Genomic DNA, 13,452 nt, shown 5'->3' on the forward strand with positions numbered 1-13,452 from the left:
AGCCTATTGGGTTTTTTTTTGTTTTTTGGGGGGGGGTTTTGTATACAAGATCGAGGCTCGTGAAAGAGCGAACATTAATCACACAGAAAGACAAACAGACACACAAAACAAATAACATCGGGAGCGGTAGACAAGATGGGGAGAGAGGGGGAAGGACACAAACACAACATTTGAGAGCAGGGACCGAGAGACATGGAGACATCGAGAGAACTGTGGGAGGGAGAGGGCTTTGGGGGGGAGGCATGGGAAGGGGGGGGTGGGAGAGGTATAAAACATATGGACACTGCCAAGACTTCCAGGAAAGAAGTTGGAATTTCAAACAAGGTGGATCTGGGGTGAATTAGTGGGGGTAGAAAAGATCAAGGTTTTGGATGGGGGAAGATAAGAGATGGTGGTGAACAGCTGTTTTAAAGACCGGGAGGGAGGAGTGGGATTGAAGAGAGTGAGGGAGTTTGTTCCAGAGGATGGAGAAAAGAGGAATGAAAGTGTGAAGGTGAGCAGAGAGTCTTGATTTTGGCAGTTTCACCAGAAGAGGGTTGCTGGCAGATTTTGTGCAACCTGTAGGAATATTTGGGGGAAAGAGCACAGACAGAGCTGCGGGAGCAAGGCCGGAGATGAGTCGGCAGAAGACAGAAAGACCACCAACCTGCCTGCGGTGAGTGAGTGAAAGGCCCTCAGAGTTAGCTTCATCTCGGGAGATTCCAATGACTCTGAAAGCTTTGGTTTCAACAGCCTGAATCTGAGCTAGGTGTGAGGCAGGAGCACCGGCCCAGAGAGGAGAACAGTATTCCATTGAGCTGCGGATGAAAGCCTTGTATGTGGTGAGGATCTCAGGTGTGCCAAGGAAGGACTTCGCATGACGGAGGATGCCCCAGTCGTCGACTGGCTTTGGAGGCCAGCTTGGAAATGTGGTTTTCCCAAGAAAGATCTTGGCAGATAGTGAGACCCAAAAGCTTGAGTGACAGAACTTCTTGGAGAGGATTGTTGAGAAGGTAGATGGGAGGGTTGTCCAGTCGGTCTTTTCGGAGAGACATAGTGAGAGTGTGAGATTTGTCAGGATTGAAAGACATGTTCCACTTGTTTGACCAGTTTGTGATTTTGTCCAGGTCTGCAGAGAGTGAAGAGGCTGCTGCCTGCCGATCTGAGGGTGGAGATATGGAGGGTCAGAGAGTGGAGTCATCAGCAAAGAGATAGAGAGGATTTTCCAGAGAGTCAGAAAGATCATTGATGGATACCAAAAAAAGCACAGGGCCCAGAACACTGCCTTGAATAACTCCAGCCTGAACAGGAAGGGGAGATGAGAGAATTCCATTCAGGGCCACACATTGACTGCGACCGGAAAGGAAGACCGCAAGCCATGCGTGGAGATTTCCATGGATACCATAGGAGGAGAGTTTGGTGAGCAGAGCGGGGTGCCAGACCGTTTCGAAGGCACGAGATATGTCAAGGGAGACAGCTCTGATTTCCTGTTTGGCGTTGAGGACCTCCATTCATTGTTGAGACAGCTGAAGCAGCATGTCCAGAGTAGAATAACCTGGTCTGAATCCAAATTGATGATCAGAGATCAAGCCATTGGAGAAGAGGAAGGATTTGATATCAGAAGCGATGATGGATACCATGACCTTGCTGATGATTGGGAAAAGGCTGATTGGTCTGTAGTTGCAAGGAGCTGTTTTTGCACCTTTTTTATGTCAAGCGGTAATGTTTACTGATTTCCAAGATGATGGCAGATGACCTTGAGCAAAAGAGAAGGTGAAGAGAACAGAGAGAGGGTGAGATATAGTGGCAGAACAGGATTTTAGGACCCGTGGGCTGATGCCGTCTGGTCCAGTTTCAGATTCAGAGTCGAGGTTTGACAGAAACTTCTCCACCTTGTCAGGAGAGAAGGACACAGAGTCCAGGAGCAGCTGGGTACAACTGGGTAAGGTGGGTATAGAGAGAGATGGGTTTGGTACACAAGATTTTGAGGCAAACACAGAGTTGGGGCATTCAGCTTTTTCACATGTGGAGTCAGATGTGTAGCCATTTGAGGTAAGGGAGGGGATGGAAGGGGAACAAACACCAGATACAGATTTGACCAGACGCCACCAGGATTTGGAGTATGGAGACAGGTTTGAGAGTTCAGTCTTGAGAGTAGAGAGATATTGTTTCCTGGCTCTCCTCTTGTATATCACAAGAGGGTAGACACACACTTGTTCCGGGCTTTGTGAAAGGAAAAGAGATTGCCTTCCATTGGATTTGCCTTCCAGGAGGCGAAGGCAAGTTGTTTCAGGGCAACTGCCTCACCACAAGATTCCGTGTACCATGGATGGGAGGAAGGGTATGACAACTGAAGATGAGATGGGATAAATCTGTGCATGAGCGAGAGCAATTTTCTTTGAAAGAATTCCCAGGATGAGTTGACGTCAGAGGCAGTAGAGATGGCAGACCAGTCCAGATGATTAATGGCTGCTTGAAGACCATGCCAGTCGGCCTGAGTGAAATGCCAGACTCGTCGATGCTGAGGAGGCTCTCTGAGAATGGCCAGAGAGACGTCCACTTTAACAAGGAAATGATCAGATGAACCGAATTGAGCAGAAGAACAGCAAACATTTGCAGGGAAGTTCGTCATAACCAAGTCACTCAGGCTGACTGGCACATTTCTAGATTTTTTAAATTTTTTATTATTCTTTTACTACCCCCAATTAGCATGCTGTATTCTTTTATCTACCCCCAACAAACGTAACAATATTAATAAGCATATATGAAGAAGTGACAACTTCAATGCAAGAGTGAATCAAGTTTCCAATAATCAAGAAAATTATTTGAAATATCATTATTTTATTTCACACGAGAGAAAATACAGAATCTTCACTGCAGGCAACATCACATCCCCACCCTGCAGTTTCAAATATTTTTCGAAACGATTATTTTCTTCTCCAATGTTTTTCCTCTCTCTTTCCCTCCCCTTTCGTCTTATCACTCTTAATTCCCATTTCCATTTCACTGTTACCTCTTTTCAATGTCAATCTTTCTGCCTCCTCACTCCGACTGTACTTCTCTTTCCATTTCCCTATTTCCGTTTCAGTTACTTTTCTCCTCTCCTTTTTATATTCCCTCGTTTTGCTTTCAACTGCATTTTCTTGACTTTTTCGACACATGTCGTGTGTTTTCTCTCGATCCCGATCGTGGTCAACGTCCCTCTCTTGATCACGATTGCGACCAACGTCCCTATCTTGATCACGATTGCGACCAACGTCCCTCTCTCGATCACGACGAGCATCCCCCTTTTGATCCCAATCACGACCAACATTGCTCTCTCGATCCAAATCATCATCCCTCTCTAGATCCCGATTGCGACCAGCGAGCCTCTCTCGCTCCTGATCATGACCAACATCCCTCTTTCGACCAACATTGCTCTCTCGATCCAAATCATCATCCCTCTCTAGATCCCGATTGCGACCAGCGACCTTCTCTCGCTCCTGATCATGACCAACATCCCTCTTTCGACCAACATTGCTCTCTCGATCCAAATCATCATCCCTCTCGAGATCCCGATTGCGACCAGCGAGCCTCTCTCGCTCCTGATCATGACCAACATCCCTCTTTCGACCAACATTGCCCTCTCGATCCAAATCATCATCCCTCTCTAGATTTTGACCACAACCATTATCTCTCTCACAATCCTGATCGCGTCCAATGCCCCTCTCATGGCCTAGATGTTGACCAATGTCCCTCTTATGATCCAGATCTCTGCCATCATCCATCTCTCCATCACGATCATGACCAATATCCCTCTCTTGAATACGACTGGTGCACCTCTGTCTAATACAATCTCGCTGGGCGTCGCTCATATCATGATCGCGGATTCCATCCCTCTTCAGCTGACCTTTTGCAGCAAGCTTCTGTTCTTCACCATCTTCACTTTCACTGCAAAGATAATGATGCAAATGACAAACGTAGAATCGCGAGATGCTTCCGATTTTCCTTGCATTCTCAAACTATTAGCACAGAACACTGCAGTCAAAACATTGTCGCAATCAATCAATCAATCAACATTAATTTATGTAATACAAAATATTAGTTGAAGATCACTCCTACAACTATTTTTTTTCCACTCGATCAAGCACAGGAAACCAAAAAATTGTATGCTTTAAAATACTTCTGAGCAATCATTTGAATGTAAAGCAAGTAGAGCACAGAGATTTAGAAATTGCTTTGCACAATCAACTTTTTCTACACCTGGAGTGCAGCAGTGGATATTTTGTGGAGAAAGACTCTCTTTCATATCTTGTTGCTACCTTCACGTTTTCGTCTCTTTCCTTTGTGGTTCCACTCCCTGATGGAAAAGAATAGTAAGGCATGAGGAAGAGCTCAGCAGTAACGAAGGAACGCAAAGTTCAGCAGTAAAATAAGGACAGCTTACCTGAAAGGGGTTGATGCCGAAGTCGAGCCACAGACTGACTGAAATCGACGTGAATTCTTCTGTCATCGATGAGTACATTGTCCATACGGAAATACGCTTTCACACAGTCCTCCTCCTGTACGGTGCAAGGTTAGGGATATTTACAAATTTCAGGACATCATTGTTAAGCAGGACGCAAGCAGCATCTCAGGGAAGAGTATCACAAGCTGTAGTGGAGTGATCACAGCAGAAGAGCACAGGCCGCAGTGGAAATATTGCAGCAGATGGTCAATGCAGAAAGTATTGGATTCAAAGCAGCAAAATCAGTAGCATAAGTGAGTAGTATGAAAATTGGTGTTCTGGTTCAGCTCAGCTCATCTCTACCAAGGAACGACGCCGCTTTATCTCCACCTTTAGGTGGGTGGGAGGTTTTGTAAATTTCTCAATACAATTATGATTTTAAGATTCCACCCATATGAAGCTGCTCTCTCCGTATGTAAACTCATTCACGGGTGCGCAGCTTTTGGGGTCGCTGCACTGTCCTAAAGTGGGTGGCAGTTTTTATAAGATTTCTCAAAAGTTGTTAAAATATATTTCGGGCTCTCACCCGTGCATAGCATGGGTACCTCGCTAGTCTCAAATAACTTTGTACCATAAAATTTTCTTTTTTATAATCGCTTTGTTTAGGAAATGGTCTAGTTTAGCTCCCTTTGGAAATTGCCGAGCTTAGCTGCCCCTGCTGTCACCCACCTTTGAGTACACAAGAAGTGCCTGATAGAATGACTTAGAATTACGAAACAAATTTATAAGTGCTGAAATTTAAAAAAAATCATCTGAAGTAATTTTACTAAATAAATGGTGAGTAAAACGGGGTTTATTGTGAGACCTGTGATATGTGCAGGTAGTGGACAAAAAAAGGAAACACCTGAATAAATGAGGGACACCAAGCAACGGCTTCCACATAGGTGTGGCCCCATGTGTTAAGGAAATAACTTCCTCGCATCCTTAGGGTTATGTATAAAATTGCTGCCCAGGCCTGGTTGCCTATAATTATGGCTGGCTTGGGTGCAAGAGGAGACTTTCCAATTCCCCCCATTAACAGAGCACGTGTGATCGCCCAACGGTTTTATGAGAATGATACTGATATTATCCACATGTCATGGCCTTCTCAGTCACCAGATCTAAACCCAATCAAGCATTTATGGGATATTCTGGAACGACGTCTGAGACAGCATTTTAGATCTCCATCAAACGGGTGTGAGTTGATTGACTTTCTCATGCAAGAATGGTGCCGCATCCCTCCTGCAGAATTCCAGATGCTGGCCGTCTCTATGCTGCGGTGCATACAGGCCATACTGGCCGCACATGGTGAATTTACATTGATGTTTCAATTTTTTGTCCACGACCTGCATATCACAATTCAAAACTTCTTCGAACGCAAGAGAAGATGACGTCATACTGACATGTGTGAATTGATGAAAAGAATGCACTGTGGTGTACGCAAGTAATGATGGACCAAAAAGACATCGATAAAGTAATCGACAAACAAATATCGATTAGAAGAATACTATAGAATAACAAAAGGTTAGCTTTCTCAAAACATTGTTTTTGATTTCTAATCCATATATACAGCGGCCTGCAAAATTATTCACCCCCTACCAATAATGCCCTATTTAGATGAATTACGAATTATGTAGAAACAATTTTTCCAAATTAACTTTTTTCATAACTGAAGAGATCAAACTAAACACTTACATTTGAAAGAGGTTACATGTCAGAAATACCTGCAAAAAGCATGTACAGATCAAAATTCACTGGTTGCAAAAGTATTCGGCCTCTTAGGTCAGTACTTGGTGGAAGCACCTTTTGCAGCAATGACTGATGAGTCTTTCTGGGTAATAGGTCTCTACCAGCTTTGCACAGTGAGATGGTGAAATGTTCGCCCATTGTTCATGTGAAAATTGCTCTCGTTCTGCCAAGTTTGATGGGCATCGTCGATGGACTGCAATCTTTAAGTCTCACCATAAATGTTCAATTGGGTTCATATCAGGACTTTGACTGGGCCACTCAAGAACATTTATTTTCTTCTTTTTCAGCCACTCCAGTGTAGCTTTCAGATCATTGTCCCATTTCATTTCATTTCAGTGCTTAGTGTTCCAGATCATTGTCCTGTGGAAATATGAATCTCCTACCCAGTTTCAGATTCATGGCCGACTCAAACAGGTTTTCATCAAGGATTCTCCTGTACTTTGCACCATCCATTATCCCTTTTATCCTGACAAACTTGCCAGTCCGTGCTGATGAAAATCATCCCCATAACATGATGCTGCCACCACCATGTGCTTGACAGTATGGATGGCGTTAACTGGGTGATGTGCAGTGTTAGGCTTGCGCCAGACGTAGCGATTTGAATTTAGACTAAAAAGTTCAATTTTTGTCTTGTCTCACCACAAAACGTTTCTCCAAATGCCTGCAGTATCACTAACATATCATATGTTTTATGTGTCAGTTTGTCTTTTTGTGATCAATGTTAGCTCTTACACGAGCCTCGATCTTGTATACAAAAAATAAAATAAAATAAAAACAAACACGCTTTTTCACAAACTCCCTCTGAGCTTTTAGATATGTCTTTTTCAGTCTTTTATTTTTTGTAACATTTTGGGGTCCCAGTTGGTGTCGTCGGGTAGGTAGGAGGTTTCATAAGTTACTCAATAAAATTATGATTTTGAAATGCGATCGTCACAAACCTGATTCACAAAATGAATCCAGAAGAGAAGAGATGACAACAATGGGCTGATTTGATAATATCTCAATACAGCCGTGATCGTATTTTCTTAGATACTACTTGACCAAAAGTATGTGGACACCCGAACATCACTCATCTCATTCCAAATTCATGGACATTAATATGGAGTTGTTCCCCCTCCTTTGCTGCTATAACAGCCTCCACTCTTCTTGGAAGGCTTTCCACTAGATGATAGAACATTGCTGCGGGGATTTGCTTCCATTCAGCCACAAGAGCATTAGTGAGGTCGGGCACTGATGTTGGGCGATTAGGCCTGGCTTGCTGTCGGCGTTCCAATTCATCCCAAAGGTGTTGGGTTCTTGGGTGATGTTGGGTGTTGGTCCATCAATATGGACCTCGCTTTGTGCACTGTGGCATTGTCATGCTGAAACAGGAGAGGGCGTTCCCCAAACTGTTACCACATAGTTGGAAGCACACAATCGCCTAGAATTAAAAAAAAAAATTTTGTATAAAAGATCGAGGCTCGTGTAAGAGCTACATTAATCACAAAAAAACAAACGGACACATAAAACATATAACAAAGGGAGCGGGAGACAAGATGGGGAGAGAGGGGGAAGCACACAAGCACATTTGAGAGCAAGGACATCGGGAGATCTGTGGGAGGGAGAGGGCTTGGGGGGAGGAGGCGTGGGAAGGGGGGTGGGAGAGGTGTAAAACACATGGACACTGCTAGGACTTCCAGGAAAGAAGTCGGTATTTCAAAAAAGTGGATCTGGGGTGAATTAACGGGGGTAGAAAAGATCAAGGTTTTGGAAGGGGGAGGATAAGAGATGGTGGTGAACAGCTGTTTTAAAAACTTGGAGGGAGGAGTGGGATTGAAGAGAGTGAGGAAGTTTGTGCCAGACGTGGGAGAAAAGAGGAATGAAAGAGTGAAGGTGAGCAGAGAGTCTTGATTTTGGCAGTTTATCCATAAGAGGGTTGATGGCTGATCTTGTGCGACTTGTCGGAGTATTTGGGGGACAGAGCACAGACAGAGCTGGGGGGGGGGGGGGGGGATAGGCCGAAGAGGGGTCGGTAGAAGACAGAAAGACCACCAACCTGCCTGATTGCGTGCCAATGTCATTGTATGCTGTAGCGTTAAGATTTCCCTTCACTTGAACTAAGGGGCCAAGCCCGAACCATTAAAAACAGCCCCAGACCATTATTCCTCCTCCACCAAACTTTACAGTTGGCACTATGCATTCAGGCAGTTGCATTCTCCTGGCATCCGCAAAACCCAGATTTGTCCGTCGGAATGCCAGATGGTGAAGCGTGATTCATCACTCCAGAGAACGCGTTTCCACTGCTCCAGAGTCCAATGGCGGTGAGCTTTACACCACTCCAGCCGACGCTTGGTATTGCACATGGTGATCTTAGGCTTGCGCGCAGCTCCTCGGCCATGGAAACCCATTTCATGAAGCTCCCGACGAACAGTTGTTGTGCTGACGTTGCTTCCAGAGGAAGTTTGGAACTCCGTAGTGAGTGTTGCAACCGAGGACAGATGATTTTTACACGCTTCAGCACTCGGCGGTCCCGTTCTGTGAGCTTGTGTGGCCTACCACTTCGTGGCCGAGCTGTTGTTGTTCCTAGACGTTTCACTTCACAATAACAGCACTTACAGTTGACCGTGGCAGCTCTAACAGGGCAGAAATTTGACAAGCTGACTTGTTGGAAAGGTGGCATCCTAAGACGGTGCCACGAGAAAGTCACTGAGCTCTTCAGTATGGCCCATTCTACTGCCAATGTTTGTCTATGGAGATTGCATGGCTGTGTGCTTGATTATATATACCTGTCAGCAATGGGTGTGGTTGAAATAGCCGAATGCACTAATTAGAAGGGATGTCCGCATACTTTTGGTCATGTAGTGTATTAGGACTATAGTATAATGATTGGAATGATGCCATTTTAGTGGGGCGGCTTAGCCCAAATATTCAAAAGAATTGTGCATTTTGTGATACAAGCACCAAATTTGGCACAAATGTACATTAATATGTTGCGAACATTTTCAGATATTGGGCCACTTGAAATTCCGTAATTTTTTTTTTCAAATTTTTTCAAATTTCGTAATTTCAAATTTTTCGGGTGACACCGTCACAATTTCGGTCTTCGAGGCCGGCCGATAGGCAAAGTGTGACCGGAAGGGACGAGGTTCTCCTGACCACGTGGCCCTCGATCTGGGAAGCGAGAGGCGTTCCATTAGTGGACGCGCCCCTCACGCCCGACTTTTGGGTGGCCCCGGCAGGCCGTTTGTTTTGACGTTCCGTGACAGGCCCCGCACCCCCACCTCCGGGCCGACCGGAAGCTTGTGCTGAGTACATCATACCTGAACAACTCAGTGAGGCAGAACACAGCAGTGCACACCAGGGTGACCCCTTCAGTGCATAAACCAATTAACCTGTCCACTGCAGGGCATATAGAAATGAAGTTATTTTCTGCATATAATAATAATATAAGTTCAGTTCTATATAACAATTTCTGTTATCACCACTACCACTACAACTACCACTACTACAAGCTTTGTCTGGAATTTTGTGGACTAACAGACAAACAGACATACAGACAAGCTGGGATCAAAACATTACCTCCTTCCACCATTGAGTGTAGAGGTAAACATCATGGAAATTATATCATGCCCTAGATTTAATTCATGCTTACCCGTGTATTTGCTTCACTGGTTCACAAGGTCTTTTGCATACATGTAATTCAAACTCTCGTCTTCATTGCTGACCACACAATGTTCGCAACATATTAATGTACATTTGTGCCAAATCTGGTGCTTGTATCACAAAATGCACAATTCTTTTGAATAATTGGGCTAAGCCGCCCCACTATATCGGCCGGCCTCGAAGACCGAAATTGTGACGGTGTCACCCGAAAAATTTGAAATTACGAAATTTGAAAAAATTTGAAAAAAAAAATTACGGAATTTCAAGTGGCCCAATATCTGAAAATGTTCGCAACATATTAATGTACATTTGTGCCAAATTTGGTGCTTGTATCACAAAATGCACAACAGGTTTGCTATGCTGCTACACTATATCACTCAATGGTGAAGAATTACTTTTAAAAAACAATTAAATAATTCTGATATCCGAATCCATATTCAGATCTTCACTAAAATCGAAACGAATCGTCCTTGTCAGACACCCAACCTCTCCACCAAGTTCGTCCAAATCCGTCCACAACCTTTTGAGAAATCCTGCTATGTATCGTTTTGGCCCGATCTCCCATTGGTGAATAATCACTTTAAAAATCAATTAAATAATTCTCATATCCGAATCCATATTCAGATCTTCACCAAAATCGAAACGAATCGTCCTTGTCAGACACCCAACCTCTCCACCAAGTTCGTCCAAATCCATCCACAACCTTTTGAGAAATCCTGCTATGTATCGTTTTGGCCCGATCTCCCATTGGTGAATAATCACTTAAAAAATCAATTAAATAATTCTCATATCCGAATCCATATTCAGATCTTCACCAAAATCGAAACGAATCGTCCTTGTCAGACACCCAACCTCTCCACCAAGTTCGTCCAAATCCGTCCACAACCTTTTGAGAAATCCTGCTATGTATCGTTTTGGCCCGATCTCCCATTGGTGAATAATCACTTTAAAAAACAATTAAATAATTCTCATATCCGAATCCATATTCAGATCTTCACCAAAATCGAATCGATTAGTCCTTGTCACACACACAGCCTGTCCACAAATTTCGTCCGAATCTGTCCACAACCTTTTGAGATATCTTGTTCACAAACGGACAGACAGACAGTGGTGAAAACAAAAGCTCCATCCACCTTTGTTAGCGGAGGTAATAAATGGCACCCAACATCTTCACCAAACATGTAATACAGAGTGGCCCGAAAGTACATTTACCAAGATGGCCGTGTTCATTTTCACCAAAATAAGTGTACGTCACACAACACAACGGCACAACTTAGCAAACGGTGAGAGTGCGGTTCACGTGAAACATGCGAATAACTTGATGAATTTGTTCGTGGTGCAGAAGCTGTGCACCAATGACAACTACCCTCCAAGATAGCAAGCAGTGTGCGCTGTTGTCAAGGAACCTCCATGAAGACCAGACCAGAAGAGCAGTCAGGGCAGCAATTTGCAGTTTTTTTTTTTGTTTGTTTGTTTGTTTTTGTATATAAGATCGAGGCTCTGGTAAGAGCTAACATTAATCACAAAAAGACAAACTCACACATAAAACATAAGATAAAGGGAGCGGGAGACAAGATGGGGAGAGAGAGGGACGCACAGAAGTACAGCATTTGAGAGCAGGGACATCGGGAGATCTGTGGGAGGGAGAGGGCTTGGGGGGAGGAGACACGGGAAGTGGAGGGGGGTGGGGGGGAATAGCTTTGCCTTGTTCAGGAAATAGCCTTGACCAGGGCTTCAGTGATAGCTCGTCTACTCCTCAATTATAAAGGACATCGTGGGATCTATAACGTCCACCAACTAATGCTAGCAGATGGGACGCCCCGGTTTAACGTCCATCTGATACACATTGATGTTTCACTGCCTGTGAAACACCAGGTTGACAGTTTATAGCTTAGGCTGAGATTCAAACCTAGGTTAGACAGCTCTGAGGTAGGTAAGCACACCGAAAGGTTGTCCTACCATTTTCCACATTTTTTTCCGACAATGGATGAAAAATAAAACAAAGGAAGTGTTCGATTTGCTTGCCTTCTTCATTCACAAACATTTGACAACGATCAACCACAGAGTGACAGATTGTGGAACGATGTAAAACTCATTCAATTAAGATCAAGTGATTCACATCACAAGGGTTTTTTTTCTTTTGAGCATCAACGATAATGCTCTACAATGGAAAATCACGGTGTCAAATCAAGGGAGCCTGGCGGCTACTCAGTGGTTCCTCGACAGCCAATTATCCACTGCGGGAATGCTTCATGTTGGAAATCTCACACAACTCGTCCATAATGTAGGAGAACTCCATTGTGCTGGCAGATCAATGTTTCATGGATCTTCTCGAAATTGTGGCAGCATCGTTGGAATTTCTGCGGACTGTCGGGGAATGTGTCAGAGACCAGCTGTCTGTTTCTGGCTCATCTTGGTCGACCATTTATTGGTGCGTTGTTGGCAAGGGTCACACTAGTTGGTTTACCATTGGCTTCCCAGTTGTTAGGGCAGGGGTTTGTAATTTGTTCAGAGCGCAGTCGATAGCTCACCCTCACTTTGAGGACACCGTGGGGTCTTTAACATCCACCAACAAAAACTGGCAGATGTGATGTCCAGTTTGAGGTCCATCCGAGGGACGGCACACATATTGATGAATCACCCTGCCTGTGAAACAGCACAATTTTTATTTTTTTTGAATACAAGATCGAGGCTCGTGAAAGAGCTAACATGAATCACACAAAACATCAAACAGACACATACAACATATAATAAGGGGAGCGGTAGACAAGATGGGGAGAGAGGGGGAAGCACACAAACACAACATTTGAGAGCAGGGACATCGAGAGATCTGTGGGAGGGAGAGGGCTTGGGGGGAGGTGGAAGAGGTATAAAACATATGGACACTGCAAGGACTTCCAGGAAAGAAGTTGGAATTTCGAAAAAGTGGATCTGGGGTGAATTAGCGGGGGTAGAAAAGATCAAGGTTTTAGATGGGGGAAGATAAGAGATGATGGTGAACAGCTGTTTAAAAGACCTAGAGGGAGGAGTGGGATTGAAGGGAGTGTGGGAGTTTGTTCCAGAGGCGCGAGAAAAGAGGAATGAAAGAGTGAAGGTGAGCAGAGAGTCTTGATTTTGGCAGTTTAACCATAAGAGGGTTGCTGGCAGATCTTGTGCGACCTGTAGGAATATTTGGGGGACAGAGCACAGAGAGAGCTGGGGTAGCTAGGCCGGAGAGGAGTCGGTAGAAGACGGAAAGACCACCAACCTGCCTGCGGTGAGTGAGTGAAAGGCCCTCGGAGTTAGCTTCATCGCGGGAGATTCCAATGATTCTGAAAGCTTTGGTTTTCGCTTTTTTATTTTTCAGCAATGACAGGTTTTAGCCGGGTTGGGTTGCGAGTGTGCGTATCTCAAGACCATGTTGCCAGCCCACCACAACAATAGTTAAAGGACAATAATCCTCTGATCTTGAACCAGACATCTCTCCATATCATCGACCTGAATTTTGTTTAATCTCCACTGCTTAAAAAACGTAGAAAAGCAATTATATTACACTAGGCAAGAGGACCTTTTGGGCCACAGGGCAAGTCCATTTGGAGACCTAATTCGACTTTGACGTAATTATGGTCTTCAAGCTC

At 44.4% G+C, this 13,452-nt stretch overlaps 1 protein-coding gene across 1 annotated transcript; it reads right to left on the reverse strand.

Moving 5' to 3' along the window:
- Window positions 1-2,799: 2,799 nt before the first annotated feature.
- Window positions 2,800-4,532, reverse strand: LOC137431023 (uncharacterized). The gene is made up of 3 exons (XM_068121881.2): window positions 4,406-4,532; window positions 4,222-4,318; window positions 2,800-3,909 (listed from the first exon to the last, which is right to left on the reverse strand). Exons 1-3 carry the CDS (start codon window positions 4,488-4,490, stop codon window positions 2,907-2,909), a joined length of 1,185 nt encoding a protein of 394 aa, XP_067977982.2. The 5' UTR covers window positions 4,491-4,532; the 3' UTR covers window positions 2,800-2,906.
- Window positions 4,533-13,452: the final 8,920 nt, after the last annotated feature.

The sequence above is a fragment of the Myxine glutinosa genome, unplaced genomic scaffold, assembly GCF_964187855.1.
Source record: "Myxine glutinosa unplaced genomic scaffold, kmMyxGlut1.1 SCAFFOLD_3054, whole genome shotgun sequence".
Lineage (NCBI taxonomy): Eukaryota > Metazoa > Chordata > Myxini > Myxiniformes > Myxinidae > Myxine > Myxine glutinosa.